The sequence below is a fragment of the Silurus aristotelis genome (genome assembly GCF_946808225.1).
Source record: "Silurus aristotelis genome assembly, chromosome: 3".
NCBI classification, from domain to species: Eukaryota; Metazoa; Chordata; class Actinopteri; order Siluriformes; family Siluridae; genus Silurus; species Silurus aristotelis.
In genome coordinates, this window is record NC_139576.1 from 15211455 (window position 1) to 15230878 (window position 19424).

General features: G+C 39.3%; 1 protein-coding gene across 1 annotated transcript in view; it reads left to right on the forward strand.

Annotated features, from left to right (window-relative positions):
- The window catches only part of pdia5 (protein disulfide isomerase family A, member 5), a 46936-nt gene that overhangs the window by 10929 nt on the left and 16583 nt on the right, over positions 1-19424 (forward strand). The window contains exons 5-12 of the mRNA XM_083535881.1: positions 6149-6232; positions 6401-6446; positions 7354-7446; positions 8369-8429; positions 11387-11454; positions 13239-13330; positions 16889-16960; positions 19422-19424. The exon at positions 19422-19424 is cut by the window's right edge and continues 134 nt beyond it. Of these exons, the coding sequence (XP_083392007.1) occupies positions 6149-6232; positions 6401-6446; positions 7354-7446; positions 8369-8429; positions 11387-11454; positions 13239-13330; positions 16889-16960; positions 19422-19424 (519 nt within the window). The remainder of the gene's footprint in view (positions 1-6148; positions 6233-6400; positions 6447-7353; positions 7447-8368; positions 8430-11386; positions 11455-13238; positions 13331-16888; positions 16961-19421) is intronic.

Sequence of the window (19424 nt, forward strand, 5' to 3'; positions counted from 1 at the left end):
TGACAGAAATAAACCATGTAATTATCCTGGCGTGAAGGAAATATTAATGAGCATTGGAACAGCGGTACAATGACAAATGTTAAAGCATCATTGACAAAGAAGGGGAAAAGCTTGTAAACTCATTGGAATTCTCTATATTTGTCAATCAATGATTCTTAATATATGGTGTATTATAGCTATAATATACACACAATAATGTAGCACAAACTGTATGATGGCCTGGTAAATATTTTGACTATGTTTTATTAGATTAAAATATATGGGGGGGGGGGGGAATTGGCTGTAGTTCAGCTATTTAAATTTTCTAAACCTGAACCATTCTTGCATCTGTAGCAGAAAACCTTTTTTTTTTTTTTTTTTTTTTTTTTTTTTTTTTTTTTTAACACATTCAAAGGGGAGAGATTTGACAGAATTCCATAGATTTACCCTCAAGTGTTGACATACCTGGTTTAAGATGTTCACAGCAAAGGCATTTTTAAAGAAAAATGGACAGAGAAGTATGCGTTTTATTCGCTCTATATCCAATCTCATCTGCTCAGAGACAATGGCTATAGTCAAACGTAGTAACGTGAAGCTAGGAAACAAAACACAACCATCAACAGGCAATCACACAAATCGATGTGTATTGAACTAATCAGCAGTGGCTAAATATACATTTTATACCACAAATTATGCACAACAAAGTTTAGTTATATAAGCTTAATATTATTAAAAACAAACAGTAGTGTTGACTCGGTGGTGGGGGATTTGCTTTATCGATCACTTCTGACTGCTGACACACTGTTGGGTCCTAGAGAAAGACCCTCACTAGCAGTTGTTCCTCTGCATCCTGTCTCACTTGTGAATTGGATAAAAGCATTAGTCAAATTAATAAAACGATAATTTAAACCAGGCTTTTGACTGGTACAAGCTAATGGGGCTCCCGTCCATAACCTTCTTTCTCAGAAAGGTTGAGGGCAGCGATCCAATCTGAACCTCTGGTCAAGGTCATTATAAGAATAATAATAATATGAACTTTCTGACCTAGTTTAAGGAATTCATTTTGTAGTCAGGCATTCCATTCAGTTCAAGTGTAGATGTGGCTCATCCTGCCATATATAACGCACAGAGTTTTATCAGTTGTGTACAATTTCTGCTTTAATGCATGTCACTGTTATAGGTGAGAGCTTGAGATGAGAAAAGTGGGAGAAAAATTGGAACCGTCATTGTTCTGCTGCAGTTTGAGGGAGGACTGCAGTGATTTCACACTGAGGAATCACACTGAGGAGTTCACACTGAGGAACCTCTTTTTTTTTTTTTTTGCCTTGTTCTTAGCTACCACCAATTCTTGTTATGGCCAGATGAGTCTTTGAAAGAAATTCACTGAAACCTTTTCATGCCCATGACATGGCCCCTGTGCAGTGCGCAACTCTCGTAGCATCTGCCAGTCCAGAAGAACATATCCATCTATTTCATTCTTCTTTATCTTTTTTTTTTCTTGCTATTTGAGGATCTCTTTTCCTTTTCCCTCTCAAGTTGTGACTCTGTCAGCCCTTTGCTCTCTCTCTGTCTGCCCTTCCTGTGAAGAAGAAATGCACAAGGAAAACATTGCAAATCCCTCCAACCTTCAAAAGAAGGATTTCTGTATATGGCTCTCTGGTTTTGGTATATAGCTTCAGATAGCTCTTATCTTACACTGATCAGGCATAACATTCTGACCAGCTGCTTAATGTTTTGTCGGCCAATCAATTGCTGCCAAAGCAGTTTTAAGCCATCAAGCATTAACAACATTAACTTCTTCAGCAGTTTAAGCTACAGCCATTTATTCCATGTCAAACTCGCTCAAATCCTTACATTTGCCTATTTTTCATGCTTCTAATACATCAACATTGAGGATAAAATGTTCGCTTGCTGCCTGATATTTCCCACCCACTAACAGATGCCATGATGAAGAGATATTCAGTGTTATTCACTTCACCTATGCGTGGTCATAATGTTATCCCTGATTGGTGTATATTGCTGCAGTTAGAATGAATGTCTTCAAGCGCTTATAAAGACAGAGGCCAATTTCATCACCATGTATTCAGAGCAGTGCAAGTTGAGGAGACTTGAACTAACAGGTGACAGCAGTACTTAAAGACAGGCCAATTGTACTGGCAGAAGAAAGGTTCCTACTACCGAAGTAAAGTTCTGCTAATTGCACAGACTCCTGATTAGTTACTTGAAGGATTTGTGCTGTTTACTCTTTGACCCATTGCAAGTGCACCAGCAAGCTTTATCAATCTTCATTGCCAGGTGGGAGCCCAGTGTTTTGACTGAGACTTAGCAAGATAAAACTGAGCCTTGGCCAAAATAACATTGTTCTCAGTCTGTGGTGTGAGACAGTCTCCTTTAGAAACTGATGACATTGCCAGGAGACTTGCACATTTTGTCAGATGACAAAGATCTGATAGATGGCCGGTTCACAGTGCTGGAGCACAGTTAACACACTGGGTCAGGAATAGAGCAAATGCAACAAGACAGAATCTGAGATAATTAAGGACAAGGATAAGACTACTGATCAAACGTTTCAAAGGCAGTGAATGCATTATCTGCTGTCATGTGCTTTTGTTTCTAGTTTATAATGGCTTTGATTAACCAGAAATCTAATGTAGATGAACAGTGATGTTGGATTCCACCTTAATATCTTTGTCTAGCTTTTGTCGTCACATCACGAGGAAACCAGTGAAACAGCATGCTCAGTCATTTCCTTTGCTTTTAACTATTGTTGCGAACCATGACTGATACAGAATTGACTGTTCCTGCTCCCCTTCTGGCTACATCGGTTTGTTTAGAGAACATTCTGTACATCCGAACAGTAAGTCTTAGCCGACATATTCAGCCATTCATGCCGAAAGCACAATAGGTCAGTTGATATATTCTAATTAGTTTATGGTAATTTGGTTCCACAGTAATTAATAATTTATTAAAGCAGTGCTGTACTTTTTAATGACTTATTTTAATGACTATTCCAGTGTTCCCTTTTAAGAGGTTATAAAGCTCCTCACTTCAGTTGTCCCAATCAAGTTCAGACCAGTCATATAGAGCAAATTAATTGGACTCTCAAGAATGAAATCACAAATTGCAAGATGAAGAACAGTTGACCCAGCCCATGGTCCTAGCCAGTGGTGAACCCAATCAGCTTTTCAAGATAGAAAATCCCAGCCTACCATTATTTGCAGCAAAAACTTATTTGCCAGATCCACCTGAGATCACAATTCAAATGCCAGTGAAGAATCTTTGACCAGGGGATCAAGGGAGCAAACTTGGCCATGCTCTATGCAAGGAAGGTCAAACTCACCCAACCGTTTCACTCACAGTGACACCTAGCAGTACTGAGAGGCTCTATTTGTGTAAAGCTGCCTTGTAATTCAGCATGGAAAGTTTAATTTGACAGATTATTGTCTCAGAGGAAGCAGGGTAGGAGGAAATTGGCTAAGAAATTAATAGGAAAGCTCAAATAAATACATAAAATCTTGCATTCTTTTTGGGCTCATTGGAGCCTGAGAACCTCAAGCTACTGCTTATACTGATTACACCTAACAAAACTTCAGCCCGACTTCCAAACCGAAGGTTGTACCTCTGGTCCCACAGTGCTGTGTATTGCACGTCTGCCAGGAAATATTTAGAGTCGCCATCTGTGCTAGCGTGTCAGGACCTTTGTTACGTAGCACGTCTAATTGTCTAATTTACCCTTTTCCAGTCTTCCAGTTTTGTCCTTCCTCCGACAAAAGTGTGATGAGGAATATGTGTAAAAAGCTATTAAGAATGTCTCAGCCCCTCTTAGAACAGGGAGACGATGGCAGGGAGAGGGTGTTGGATGTCAGGATTTTAAATTGAATTCTGTCTCTTTGAAATTCCATTAGAATCAAAATGGGTGGCTTTGGCATTCACGGTGCCTTCTTTATTCTTTCTGGGGGCTTCAGCTTTCTACGTGTCTTCTTTCTGCTCCAATTGTGCCTATGTAATATGTTTGTGGGCTCATTATCACGAACATACAGTACAAGGGGCAGCGGTAGTTCTCGTGCACTGTGTGCATTTGAAGGCAAAGGGTAATTGTACATTCTTTCTGTGCTAGGCGCTAGGTAACTGTGAGCAATCGTCCTTTGGTTAGGGTGACTAATTTAGGGAACATTTGCGTAGAGCTTAGAGGATTCTGTTGTAGTAATGACCAAAAACACATACAATTTCCATGGTTTGGTTTGTACCAGGCTGCCACACTGGTGATCTGAAACAGTCTAAAGGGACAGTCTTGTTTTTTTTTGTGATGCACAGCCAAAATATCTACTGTAGGAATTTCCACAGTCAACTTGAAGCTCGCTAACCGATGGTATTTAGTACATATTGGAACCAGGTTTGGCAATATTTTTTGTAGAATGTCATTATTAGGTTGTTGTTCATGTCATTGGATTTTTCTGCTAGGCTTCTTTTTTCCTGGTCTTAGTTTTGTCTCTGCCATATGTATATGCTGTAGAACATTTCCTCTAATAAGGTAGTAATGAGATGAAAATCGCCCAAAAGGGTGCGTTTTTTTTTTTTATGGTTTAACATTGCTTTATTTAATCAAATATACCCCCCCCCCCCATTGAGCAAATGAGGGGTTTCCTTAAATACATAAATTGCTTTTTTCCCCATGGTGACTGCATCATCAGCAGGACTTACTAGGGGTTAGTTCTATGTCATTGTTTGGTGCTGATTGATTATGTACTATGAAACCAGGCAATATGCATCTCATTACTATTAGGTGTGTTTGTTGGGTGGGTGGGTGGTTGGGTGAGTGGATGGATGGATGGATGGATGGATGGATGAATGGATGGGTGGGTGGGTGGGTGGCTGGGTGGAAGGAAGGAACTTTGTCATTGCATAGTACAAGTGTGTGTGTGTGTGTATGTGTGTATATGTGTATGTATATATATATATATATATATATATATATATATATATATATATATATATATATATAATGTCTGGCTCCCATTTATTGTCACACTGTTTTAGCTTTTGCAATACAAGTAGTTGTCCATATTAACTTTTGGAGGGAAGCCAGAATGTTAATTGAAGCCACTGATGGATGATGAGTGTGCAATAGATCCCTCAGATGAGTGAGACAATAATATGGAAAGAGAAATGAGGCATATTTTAAATATTTTTTATTTACTATCAAAATAATAGTTTTCGACCATATATACAGTACAGACCAAAAGTTTGGACACACCTTCTCATTCATAGATTTTTCTTTATTTTCATGACTATGAAAATTGTAGATTCACACTGAAGGCATCAAAACTATGAATTAACACATGTGGAATTATATATGGAATTATATACATAACAAAAAAGTGTGAAACAACTGAAAAATGTCATATTGTAGGTTCTTCAAAGTAGCCACCTTTTGCTTTGATTACTGCTTTGCACACTCTTGGCATTCTCTTGATGAGCTTCAAGAGGTAGTCACCTGAAATGGTCTTCCAACAGTCTTGAAAGAGTTCCCCGAGAGATGCTTGGCACTTGTTGGCCCTTTTGCCTTCACTCTGCGGTCCAGCTCCCCCCTAAACCATCTCGATTGGGTTCAGGTCCGGTGACTGTGGAGGCCAGGTCATTTGGCGCAGCACCCCATCACTCTCCTTCTTGGTCAAATAGCCCTTGATGCCTTCAGTGTGACTCTACAATTTTCATAGTCATGAAAATAAAGAAAACTCTTTGAATGAGAAGGTGTGTCCAAACTTTTGGTCTGTACTGTACATACACACACACACACACACACACACACATATATGTAATATATAAGTGGATAAATGTACAGCAAATAAATATAAAGGATATGGCAGTGAAAAATGTGCATGAGTTGTTGAGTATTATTATTATTATTATTTTAATCGTCCTCATTATGCCTACTTTAGTGATCTTGCAACCTGGTGGAAAATGTATTATTGATTGAACCCCATCTTCATTGATTTTTTTTCACATGGGCCAGTACTTTTTTATTTTTTTTTTTGGATGAAATTTTTAAGAGTGCATGTGTTCATCTGCTTGGATGCGTTTCTCGTTTTTGGCTGCGCTGAGGAGTTCTGTTAAACTATCATGAAAGATTAATTTACCAGTCTGTTCATCTATATTTCTTCCCCTGCAGGGATTCTGAGGGTCGCAAACTCTGTAAGAAGGTGAAAGTGGATCCAAGTTCAAAGACAGCTGGATTTGAAATCCTCCATTATAAGTAAGTGAGCTCACTGCATTTACAAAACTTTTTACTGAGCAAATTTAATGTATTACTGGAAATATTATATTGGGAACGAAGCAGCTAATGAGCTCACAACAGGCACTCTCATTAACTCTTCTCGTTTGTGTGGGTTTATTTTGTGTGTTTGTTTATTTTTTTAAACAGAGATGGGACCTTTCATACAGAATACAACAGACCGGCCACGCTTAAGGTAATTGCTGTGAAAATTGTGGGCTGATGTTCTGCTTTGGAAATAAAACAGTGACAGTTTAAATTGAGCTTTCATCTAAATATACATGCAGCATTATTTGTTTGATTCACATTCGAACCCAGGACTTTACACAAAGCTCACTGTTTTTACACAGCAGGTTTATATAAGCTCTGTTCCACATCTGTGTTTCTGCAAGTTCTTCTTACAGAAGTGAATTATTACCTCTCCAAATAGCTGGATTTTCATTAATCCTCTGTGTGATTTCTGATTTCACACTACACGAACAAGTATGGCTTCACACCCTAGGTGCTAGTTTGACAGCGTAGTAAAACCGTATGACTGATCCCGATTCAACCCAGCGCCACGTGTTCATTTCTTTCGCCCACCTCTTCTCCTTTGTAACCATTACGGTCGGTTATAGCCGACATGGTGTTAATGAATGGCTCTGCAGTTAAAAATGAATAAGCTCTGTTGTGTGAGTCATTGCTAAAAAATGGTGAGCTGCCTGCATAGAGGATTTGAGGTTTCTCATTAAAAGCATCCACTGCTGGCTCTGATATTGTTCTTCTCTTCCACAATGGTGATTGCACTCATTAAAAGCACTTATTGTCCTAAAGGTACATACTTTGTCTTTCGACTGAAGGATAATCAAAATATGCTGCAGTCTGTTTTTAGAAATGATGCCTCACGTTATAAGCTTAAGCGACATTCATGTCTGGTGTCGTAAAATCCTAATGGGCAGTATAGATTTTTATATCTGTGGTGCTTATTGTTTGAAGGATACACTATGCACCAGCATCGGTGGCACTCGAAACAGAGGACAGGAGTGCTTTGACAGGAAAAAGATGACTCATCATTGCTTCACTAATAACCACCCTTCTTTTCATCCTCTCCCTCTCTTTTTCAGTCTATGGTAGCATTCCTGAAAGATCCCACAGGTGCCCCCCTATGGGAGGAGAACCCTGAAGCGAAAGACGTCGTTCACATCGAGACAGAGAAAGTAAGTATCTCTTTTTAGGGCCTACGCAGATCGACTTTCCATCCTCCGCGTTTGCCTGGTGTGGGAACTGCATGCGGAACAAAAGCAATGAGTTAGACAATCTGCAAGATTCGGCTGTTCTGTTGTCTCCAGGGGACCACACATGGTCGCGATACAGGGGACAGGAGCATTTAGGAAGCCTCCAAAACTAAGCCTTAAATAGCAGACCATTTCAGGATTTACAAATTGGCAACCTAATTTATGAAAGTAAAGCTTAATCTGAAAGAACGTCCGATTGTTCGGTGTACGAACGCACACTTTAATGCAGAGTGTTTCCCTGCTGAGAGGGCTGCACTCGATCAGGAAACAGCCTTACTCATAGAGATGAGATGGCTTTTGCAGCTCGTTTGAAGCATATTGATTGCTCTACGGGAGTGTAAGCTCTGTGGCATATTACATCTTTTGGGGGTGTCAACTGCCAAAAACAAAGCTCAGCTGCAGGAAGCAATCTGGTAATGAAGCAGGAATATAAACAAAGCTGGTGAATGACATTTTCCTATGAGCTGGTGAATCCACGCTTTCAATCTAACGCAAAGGCACGAGTGTAAATACTGTATGGCTCACTAATATGATGATTACAGCAAGGCCTAGCCAGGGAAAAATGAGTCATTGGTTGTCACAACATGTATGGGGAATCTTTTACTGGCTCTTCTTGCAGCTTTTCATGGTAGAACACTGCAAGTCTAAAGTATTACATCTACTTGAGATTAGTCTCTCTACCTGGATCCTGTGCCTCATCAGCTAAATTGGTGAGATCCTACACAGTAGTTGCATTGTTAAGAGTTAAAGGTAATAGCCTCAATACATCCTGAGGAGAAAAAAAATACACCAAGCCATTTCTCTTACAAGGTTCTGTGCTGTTTTTTTTTTTCTTTTCTTACAGGAGTTTAAGAAGCTGCTGAAAAGAGAGGAGAAACCCATCCTCATGATGTTTTATGCCCCCTGTGAGTCACCTGATGAACTACCCTCATTCTGTCCTCGGTCGCTGGCGTATTCAAACAGCTTATGTTTCAAAGGGTGTCAGATCCTGGATACGAATGGCGCTGGTTTAACAGTAAACACATTCAAGATAAAAGCCTGATGCTTTTAAAATGTGCATATCAAGATTAAATTTGACTGAAAGTTTCGGTTCTTATATTAACATAAAACTACTAACAAGATGTAAGGACGAGTCTGTAGATAACACATTTAATACTATTCTTTTGCACTAGAGGTACTTCAATAACATCATTGTTGAGACTGCAATTTTGGAATTTTTCTAAGATTTTATTGAAATTTTTTCAGCGTGCTTTTATCGCTCTGTGTTCCAGAAATGGAAGGCACACTCTCTTTTGTTGTGTACTGATTTCCAGAAATAATATGCGGAAATGCATTTAATATGTAGTTGAATAGACAAAAAATTGAAGATAATAACTCTTTGATTTTTTCAAACTTAAGGACACTTTAGGGTTTTTTTTTGTTTTTTTTCCAAATAAGCCAAGTAATTGTTCTTCGAGTTCAAGGAAGTGCTAAGTAAATATTTTAGGTTTTTTGGTTTTGAACCCTAATGAGGAGGTACAGTACGGAAGAGGACAGAGTGTAAATACAACCAAATTGTCTTTTATTCAAGATTCTATTTGATTGTTTCTTTCAGATCTGATGTGTATTGTGTTATGTTTACACACGACCTGAAGTGATAGGGGTGAAACGGTATATATTTGAATCAGCAAAACATGCAATAAATTAGTATGAATACTGTGAAGAGGGCTAAAGAACTAAAGTGTCCATTAGTTGGTGGGACCTTAAGAAAAGTTGTCTTTATAAATAAATTTACTGTATTTAATTATTTATTTATTGATTGATTGCAATATTTTTTGCTCACAAAATGCAAATGGGTCCATTGTTCTTTTGTGAGGTCCCAGGTTGAGATATTATGACTTTTAGAAGCAATCTGAAATCTTAGTCATGAGGTAGGTGTTGAACACCAATTGATGAGAAGCCCTGAAGATTTAGGCTTATATCCAGATTCAGAAAGATCAAGCTTGACTACTGGCTGAAAGAACACTGATCATATCAGGGTCCTGCTGCTGGCTGTTTAAGAAAGTCTGAATTTAATGATGAAGCATGGGCATTTAGCCAGGGACAACCATAAAGACAGTGCTGGACTCCTTGTCTGACATTTAAACTTCCTGATCCTTTATTTCCACTTGTTTTTGGCAAGCTGTGAAATCCAGTATCAAACATTCAGAAATGATCTGTTTATTGCACCCCATCATGCTGGTCCGGTTAGTTGATCTGCATGGGGCATTTGCTGTCAATACCATAATCTAGTGTTGGAGTCACAATAAGGTGTAACCATTGTGGGGCTCCTTTATTTAACAGACTCCCTTCTGTACATGTTCTTGAACATTGGGGCTTGACTGCTGTTCCCAATCCTTCTTGATATGTTCAAAAGTCTGGAAGGCTTTCACACCCTCTGACACTTTCCAAATCAGACGTGTCATTGTATATGGAACCTCCAGCTTGTATGTTTGTAAACCCAGCTGTGGAGTAGGTATTTCTGCAGAAACCTTTTTATTTCTATAATCAGTCAGACCATGGGGTGCTTTCTCTATACAAGATATGTTTTTGGGGTTTTTTTGTATTCCCACCATGGCAGAAGAGAAAGACTAGCTCCCAGGTAATGTGTGCCTTTCCATCAGGGTATTGGACACAACGTCCAGGATACTGAATGAGACTTGATTTCCTTCCAGTGTCTATGTGAAGGGCACCTCAACGATGAGTCACTTAATGGGTGCTTATTACTTGACTCCAGCCAGGCCTGATGCACTTGCCCAGACCTACTGAATTGAATCATACATAGATTTAGGTTTGGCTATAGTCTCATCGTTAAGATTTGTCTTCCCCACAGCTTTCTGCACAGCCAGGACTACCTGTTTGGTATCTGAATTTAGTCATGGGTGTAGCTGAAACGCTACATAATAATGACGTAAAGACAGGAAATGTGATGATTTGTGGAGAAATCTGGATCTGTTGTCCTCCACTGGATGTGTCACTCATTGAGAGTGAGTTTCTGGCTCTGTTTTAGCTTTGCCCTTGGTGGTGCTGTTCTTTAGGCTAGTTTGCAAACATTTTGGGTGTGTTTATGCACTTAGCTGAGTGTAATAGAATAGTTTTACTGTTTCTATCCAAGAACAATAAACTACCTGGCCAAGTTTTACAATGCTCTGAAGAACGATAGAGATAGCAGGTGCTGTAATGTTCTACAGGTGTTTTAAGATGTCGGCAGGCAGATTTTATCAATCGCGTTTGATGTCCTTGGATAGTACAGAGTCCAATAACTACAGATAAGCAGCCAAGAATCTGGTGTAATGCAATCATTTATTTGTGTAAAGTGATAAGACAGGAAACACTGCAACAGCACAATTTCAAGCCAAAAACTCCACAGCGGTAGCCGTGAACTGGTTTTCCGTTACCGCCTGCTAAACTTAGTTTACTTCCACATTCACAATCACACTTCCACATCAGTTTACTGTTATCAGATTGTTAAAGTCAATAACTGCAGCACACATTCAGTGAAGGGGGGCAGAGGGCAGCCCCCAGGCGCTTCATTTACGTTTGCCTTGTACTTTCTTCTCTGTTGTTCTTTAATTTTTCCACTAGCTTCCTATTTTATGGAATTAATAATTGGGCCCCTCAGGGTGAACACACAGCACAATTCTGTAGCTGCCTTCACTTTAGATGCAATAATATAAAAAAAAAAAATTCTAGAGTACACTTTATGCATTCCGTGTTCTTTTTTTAAAGATACAAACATGTTTTCAATGGATGATATTGCAAATCATTGAACTGCTTCTGTTTCCTGTGGATATTTTCCCCTCAAATCTTTCTCCATTTTTTTTCCTCTTTTAATGGCACAAAGGGTGTGGTGTGTGTAAGAGGATGCAGCCCATCTTTCAACAAGCTGCCACAGAGACGAAAGGGAAATATGTAAGTACTCCTCTGTTCTGTTTCTCTCTTTTAAAAAAGAATCAGGTTTAATACATTGATTGCTGCAAGGAATTGAAGCATAGTGAGAGAAACACAATGACAGTCAAGAAATATACAAAATGCACAAATTAGACTACAGTGAGTAATTAGAGATTTTAGTTTTTTTTTTTACAACAAACTATAGCACTAGTATTTTGATTATATAAACCCCGCTCATCATCCTGAGTGGCAGTACAGGTAGTTCTCAACTTACTGTACGATTAAGATAAGTTCTGTTGACCCCGTTGTAACTTGTAACTGTGTGTATGTATGTATGTATGTATTTATGTATGTATGTGTATATGTATATATATATATATTGTGTGTGTGCACAATTTAAGCAAGAGTTGTTAAATAGGAAAATCTAGTAAAGGAGCATATAGTGTATCATGCAGCTGAACGTGACCTGCCCTGCTGTTCTGATTATACAAGCCAAAATCTCTCAGAACATGCACCAACAGTTGGCTCACATCACTGCAGAAGCGAATATATTTCTTCTTTTCTTTTTATACTGCAAATTAGGACTCGTTTCACCAGTTGGAGCACGCTTTGTTTCTCTTATTTGTTGAATGAGTAGTGGGCTGCACACACAGCCTGTAAGTAAGCCGTTCGTCTAGTTTGCATAATGAATGAGTAGTTTGCAGATGTGGACAGCGAGGAGCAGATTTGCTACTTCCTGCACTTTTGCATGCGTGTGTGTGCATGTGCGGGATGCAGATAGAGAGAAATGAAATAGGGTTGTCTGTTGTCAGCATACTAGTTTCTCTCTTTACAGTTGAATGCATAGAGTACAAGCAGTCGGAGATCTTTTAGTGAATTGCTCTATGTAAGGTGTGCATTTGTGTGGAATTTATTTCAGATTGGGCTCTAATACCTGCCCAGTTAATCTGCTATGAACCATTCTGCTCCGTGTTACTCGTTTTAATGAAGTTAATGTGGCTCCTTGTCCAGGAAAAAAAAAAAAATAGATAAGGAAATGCTATTCAGCAGACAGGTAAATTGCATTAGGTGCTTTTATTAGATGCCCTTTATTTATAAGAAGAAAAAAAGTATAATATTCCACATACTGGCTGTAAGCCAGGATTGCAAGCAGATGCAGAGAATAAATAAGTAAACCCACCAAAAACACCTCTGTGTTTAAAAAGGCGGTCTGCATTTCACTATAATTGCCCAAAGGTTTGGTTTATTCTGTAAATGATTAAAAACCATCGCTGTCTCAGAAGCTGTTATCAGTTTTCTCTCGAAATGAAAAAAAAAAATGGAATTGCCAACGGGAGAGCAGTGTGTTCATATATTGCATGGTTTAGCTGTTTAAGTGGCATACTGAGCAATGAATATTTGCTCAATAAAGTTTCCACTGATTCCACTGCAGGGGCTCCAGGGTACAATTGGGTGGATTTATTTTTAACACGAACAGCACCTGGTGTTTAGAAATGTGTCCAAATACAGATCAAATGCAATGTGTCTAAAGTTCTTTTCAAATGATTTAACACGAACAATTGGACCACACTGGAATGGTAAAACTTTTCCACAACCAAATAAGTTTTGGAATTGATATAGAGATAAAAAAAAAAAGGCACTCGAGATAAGACAATGCAAAGCCGACATAGAGTTTGATTCACTTTACTGAAGGCCATACTTTGATGTTCTCATTTAACACGCTCCTCTTTCTCACTACGATGCAGCCATTCGTCTTCATTTGCCAGGGTTTGATTTGAGCGTTTGTTGCTTTCGTCTCACCGCAGGTATTGGCAGGAATGAACGTCCACCCAGCGGAGTTTGATGGACTTAAGCAGGAGTTTGACGTCAAAGGCTACCCAACCTTCTGCTACTTCGAGTGAGCTTACCTTTAAAGTTCTGCTATAAACCTGTGAAGACTGCATAAGTCATGTTCGTGGTGTATAAGCGTAATGTTCATTATGCTTGCTATGTTCTCTAGCATGAGCTTTTTTAATACCTGGCTTTTGGGGAAAGAAAGGATTGGATGTTTCGGGCCAGAGGAAGGTGACTCTTGTGTGAGGTGGAGTGGGGGGTGGGGGAAGGGACAGGTAGGATGAAGAGGTAATATCAGTATAAGCCACTTGAAATTTACCGGGCAATAAAGTGCTTAGTGCTTATACGCTCATAAAATATTTATTTTGAAGGGCATTTGCCGTGTGGGACTGGCGCTAAAGCATAACAGCGACTGCTCTCTTGTTCACATTCTGATAAGTGTTTCAAGGGAAACACATTGAAACATCTGTATACGTGTTCGCGATTGTTAATTTTGTTGCTCTGATGCTTACAAAGCATATGCGAAGTACAATTATAATACAAAATCTCAGATTTGTGAAGTTGTCCCAGAGAGCTTGATGATTGGCTGGTGTGTCTTCCTGGCAACTTTAACAACCAGATGACTGTGGGGGAACAGAGGACAGGAATGACACAGTGTAACTCTTGCCAGTAATAAAATGTGGTATGGAGTTTTGCACACAAAGTCCTGGTGCATGCAGCTATGTGAAGGGGAAAAAAGTTGTTACTGTTTAAAAAAAAAAATAAATAAATTTTATACTTCCAAAAGTTTTAAAACTACCCTGATTATCATTGCAATGTTTTTTTGCAATGGTTTTCGCTTTATAATAAGCTTTACTGTCCTCACTTTGTGTTGACTGTCACACTTACAGCTCTGCTGTGGATGCAGGCTAATTATTAAACCAGATGCCCTTGCTTTTGTCAATTGAAAATGCATGGTAGAACTACACACACACACACACACACACACACACACACACACACACACACACACACACACACACACACTTTCTACAGCACAAATTTATTCACTGTATATACATTTAATCTTTTTTTTGTTTGTTTTTTTATTAAAAGAATTATAAGGTTTATTTGTGATAAACAGGTTTGATTTGCACATGGAATTACCTGAAGTCATCGACTTCTAAAATAACACGCAAAACACTTCCAGAAGGAAGCAAAATATTTTGATTTCATGCTACATTGCCATGGCTGGATATTATGCTTTCTTGCTTATTCAGCTAAACCAGTGAGCCAATAAAAAGAATAAGTAGCTACAAGTCTGTTTTTGTAGTTCCCACAGTGCCTACCAGGATTAACTTGCTACCGATCTTTATAATGTGATGTTTAGAAAATATAGCTAAGGATTCAAGGAACCAGGCTGATGCTTCAGCCAAGTCTGATGCCATGTCATGAACTCTGCTTCATCTAACGCAGAATTTTACCCAGTAAACACATACTGAAGAGTATGAGGTTTGTTTATTGAGTAGATCCCCCCCTGAGAGTGTCTCTCTTGACCTCATTTCTATCCAGAGCCAGCGAAAGCCTTGATCAGTTAATGAGAGCAGAGAAACTTTGTCTGTGAAGTAAGTGAGGTCAGTGGGGCTCAACATGCCCACTAATAATCACACTGCAACCAGAATTCGCTTTCTTAAAACGTCTGTTTGAACATATTAACCATGCACAAAGTTAGCATCATCTCATGAATTCTTAAAAAAACACAGCATTCATATGTCATTTGTTGCCTTTGCCACCACATGTGCATAAGTGGTATCTTGCACAGAAGTTATTTTTACCCGAGGCTGGATCTCACTGTGTGGTCAACTTTATCTGCTTTCATTCACTGTTAGACACTTGCTCATTCAGTGCTAAATGTGTGCCATTTTAATTACGGAAGGGCTAATTAAACGCCACTCTCCGCCCAATCCGTTTTCAACGAGCCATTAGCCATTACCCTGAGGGGAGTTGCAGGCTAACGATCACTCAGCGTCATTGCTTACGGTAATGAGACTCCGGGAGCTAAGTGCCAGCATTTTGTTTCCGCTCTTTGACTCTAGACATTGTTTCTGTTTAGTTTCTTTTTCACTCGTTTGCAATCTGAACCTTCAGTCCAAGCGTTGCTCGTTTCTTTAAAATAAAAAAATAGTCAGTGAAGAATTCCATATCAGGCCCGAAAAACAATTCTCAATGTTGAATAAAATCTATTGGACTTGATTTACTGTGACATGTCTTTGCCCCAGGTCTTATAGAGTGTATTGGCCTTGAGTGGAGGACAATTGGATCTAAACACTGAAGCTGTTGCCACTTTATTTTTTGACCTTCAGTGCACGCCATTGCAGTCTGTATCTTCAAGAGGACTTTATTGGCTACATTACCATCTTTGGCCTCTTGTGTTCAAGCTTCTCAGGATTTTATTCATTTCTCTATAGCAGTTACTTTTGACAGTTCTAGTGTCCTACAAATACTTTTCTTTAAAGATTTTTAAAAGGAAGAGAGGTCATCATTTCATTGTAGGCTCCGTGGCCTATGGGTTTAGAAAAGTCCATTTCGTTTGCCCTTTATCTGAAATAAGTGTAATCAGGTGAGCTGTCTGGTGACTTGGAGAACTGCCAAGTTGCCTCCAGCTCCCTAGACCTTCTTTTTGGCTCAGTTGCCACACACAGCAGAGCAGGCAAGGACTGAAAGTTATTAGAGTATTCAACTGGAGGATATAAGGATCGAGCAACGCCGCACACGTTTCATACTGCCTGGCAGTTTTCAAGGTCACGCTAGGCCAAACCCATTGCACATGATAAGTGAACAGCTTCCATCTGTCTCAATATTAAATCTGACACAGGGGGAACTAATGCAGTTTGATAGCCTTCCTGGGCTTTTTTTTTGATGCACTACCGTGATGCATGCAGATCCTCATTGATCAATGACAGTTTTAAAGGACAAAGCAGTGCTGGCATTTCCCCTCTCCCTTAGCAGGCACTTTAAATTAATTATTTGTAGCAGAAAACCCAGAATCAGGGCAGATAAATAAACCACTACCTGCATATACAGATGTGCTCATGCGTTCAACTTGGTTGGAAACTAAATTGCTTGGAGTTTCTGTTGTTTTCTTTCGGGAAAAGCCAGATTACTGTTTTAAACAAGTGTTATTGGTCTTCAGTGTTAATGTGGATTAGTGAAAAAGCTTCTTAGATGAAGTCTTTGATTAAGCTTGATGCGTTGAGAAGTGTGCATTAATTAGCTTCAGGCCCTGCACCCATTTAAAATGTTTATCTTGGCTGCCACAGCGGCATCCACAGTCTTGTAATGCAATCCTTTGGTGTGCCACTACACATACGCTGCGCCAACTAATAAAGCTTTATTGAGATGGAAAAATAAATTGCTGCACCGTTAATTTATCTGTCTAGGTCTCGTCAGGTTTTGTCATTTGCTTGTGAAATGTCCCCGGTGCACACACATTGGCTATAGTTACTTTGTTGTATAATCATATTTCCAATGCCTGACTAAAGGCTGATGCTAAGCACATGCAAGGTAAAAGCACATGCAAGGTAAAAGGCTACGTCTAAGGTTAAATTTGCTCTTCTATTCTTTTTCTTTTTCTGTGTCTTAGGAAGGGAAAGTTCCTGCATCACTATGAGAACTACGGAGCCACAGCCAAGGACATTGCAGAATGGCTTAAAAAGTGAGTAGAGCAGCCTGTGTCTGGGGGCACCGTCCTGCCAATCATAACCTCAACTAGGATAAAGAACGATTACACACACACACACACACACACACACACTTGCACACAAAACCTAGCAATCTTTGTAAGCCTCCAGGCAAGTGTAAAGGCCAGTTTTTATTAGTGGAAGACATATTGAGGGCTTGGTGCTTAGGCACTGCTCCATTGATTAAGTGGATTGTCGAGAGAGTTTTTAAGACAAGCAGAGGTTATGTACACAATAAAACACCACCTCAAAACACTCATGTGGGCCTCGTGGTATAGCTTTCCCTTTTTTTTCTTTTAACTTTGTACCATGGATTTTCTCGGGGACATCAGATTCTGGCCAGTCACATGGTATAGACAGGTTTGTATTGTTATGTGTAACACACTCACTGGTACCGCACTGGAAGAAAGACAGACAGGCAATAGTTCAACCAGCAGTCCACCGGCAGTCCCTTCCGGATCTGCACGCGCTTCCTTTGGCGTCCGCCCATCTAACTCGTGGATCGGAGAGCTTTCTCTCCTATCGCCCACCCGAGTTTCCTCGCTGACCGGGACACCTTTTGTCGCGTCCACCCTAGATTACATGCCGGCTGTCACGTCCTTCCACCGACACCCGCTCGAGCTTAGTCCCCGTTCAGCGACCCCTCCTCTCGTCTCTCTGCTTGGTGGCTCTCTCCCTCGAGGCTGAAGTGCACTGATTAGTCTCATCGCCTCCACTCGCATACCGCTGGCACATTATGATAACTCATAAAAGTAGGATTTATGATTAAATAGTTGAAATGAAGAAACGCTTAATGTCATGATATTCTGTTTTGACTACGCCAGTGATTTAAGTGTATAGCTTGTGTATGCGATGCTGCTATGGTACACAGCCCTCTCCAGTGTTATCAGAATTGCTCTGTTTATTATTTTTTTTTATTATTATTATTATTATTCATTATAATTAGTACTTATTATTATTATTATTATTATCATTATTATTATTTTAGTTATTCACCTGTTTTGACTGACAACTTGACATTAATGTATTTCAGTAACGTAATATCTACTATTCCAATAATGCCTTTAAATGATCACCACTTTGACATAAAAGACTGCATTAATAAAAATGTGTCCAATGACTGGTAGGTTCAAGAATAGAAAGCCATATTGCTCTGATCAATAATCAACATATTACTTTACACATGTAAATAATGAGTCTAATATTTGAATAGTTTTCTAAAACACACTCTGTACTGAAGAGTTTTTTAGAGGAGAATATATTTTGTAGTCAATTGGGTCCCTGGCTGCAAAACAGTGGTGTAAGCCTCAGGGCAGATAACAAAACAGTGCGATATTTCCTTTACCAGCCGAATAAATACGATGAATTTATGTTCTGTTAAGATTTCATTGCAAAAGCATGACACAAATGGATTGTAATTCAAAGCAGAATTAAGTCACCTGTTTTGCGAGCAAGGCCCGATGATGTCATTATGCAATGCGTTACAGGATTATTAAAGGAAGACAGCTGATTGCGCAAGTTGACAGTTTCATCTCGCTGAGGAGTATTTGTTCTGATGTCGTCTGAAATGGTTGCGATTTGGCAACAGCCTGGAAATGACTTGGATTTAAAAACTCCATTGTGTCCGCTTATGAAACACTGCAGCTGGAGCTGACAGGTCTTCCTGTAAAGCATCTGCACACAGACCTCTGCACCTTAACACTCCCTGAAGCTGCCTTTATCCTTTCAAAACTTGGAAGGTCAGGTCTGTTTAGAGAAGACTGTGTTCCAGCTTGGCGAAGATTTTTTTGCCTGTTTATTTGTAACATCTTGCGGTCTTGAGAGTATTATTTAGGCGAGTCCAAGAACACTAGAGATTGTGAATGCACACAGTGTATAAGTGTCTGTCACCATTCAGTGGGATTACTTATGAGCAGATGTCCAAAAGTGGAATGTCGGTGTTAAACCACAGCACACACAATATTTGCTTTATTGCATTAAAAAAAAGGAAACTGGAACAAAAAGCTTGATAGAGACACTGCTATGACACTCGTTAAACACTTAGAAGCAAACAATATGGGGCAAGTTTAAAAAATGTAAAATAAAAATGCCATGAAAATGAATTTTTCTTAGAAATAAATAAAAAGTTAACTGGGTATATGGGGAAAGAATGTTTAAACAAACTGGGGCCCCAACCCAAAAAATATTTGCAGCAGGATTGATGAACATGGTTTTCCTATAATAGCTTCTACAGAGGATAAATATGAAGTTGATTCTTTGAATTAATTGTAACACTTATGTGGGGGAAAAAGAACATTAGCCCATTTTTTTTTCCCCGGCTTGTGATTACATTTTTTTTTATAAAGAATCATGTATTAATGTTCTTACTTATTCTCTTTCTTTTTTCTCTCTCTCTCTCTCTCTCGCTCTCTCTCTCTCTCTCTTCCTCTTCCTCAGCCC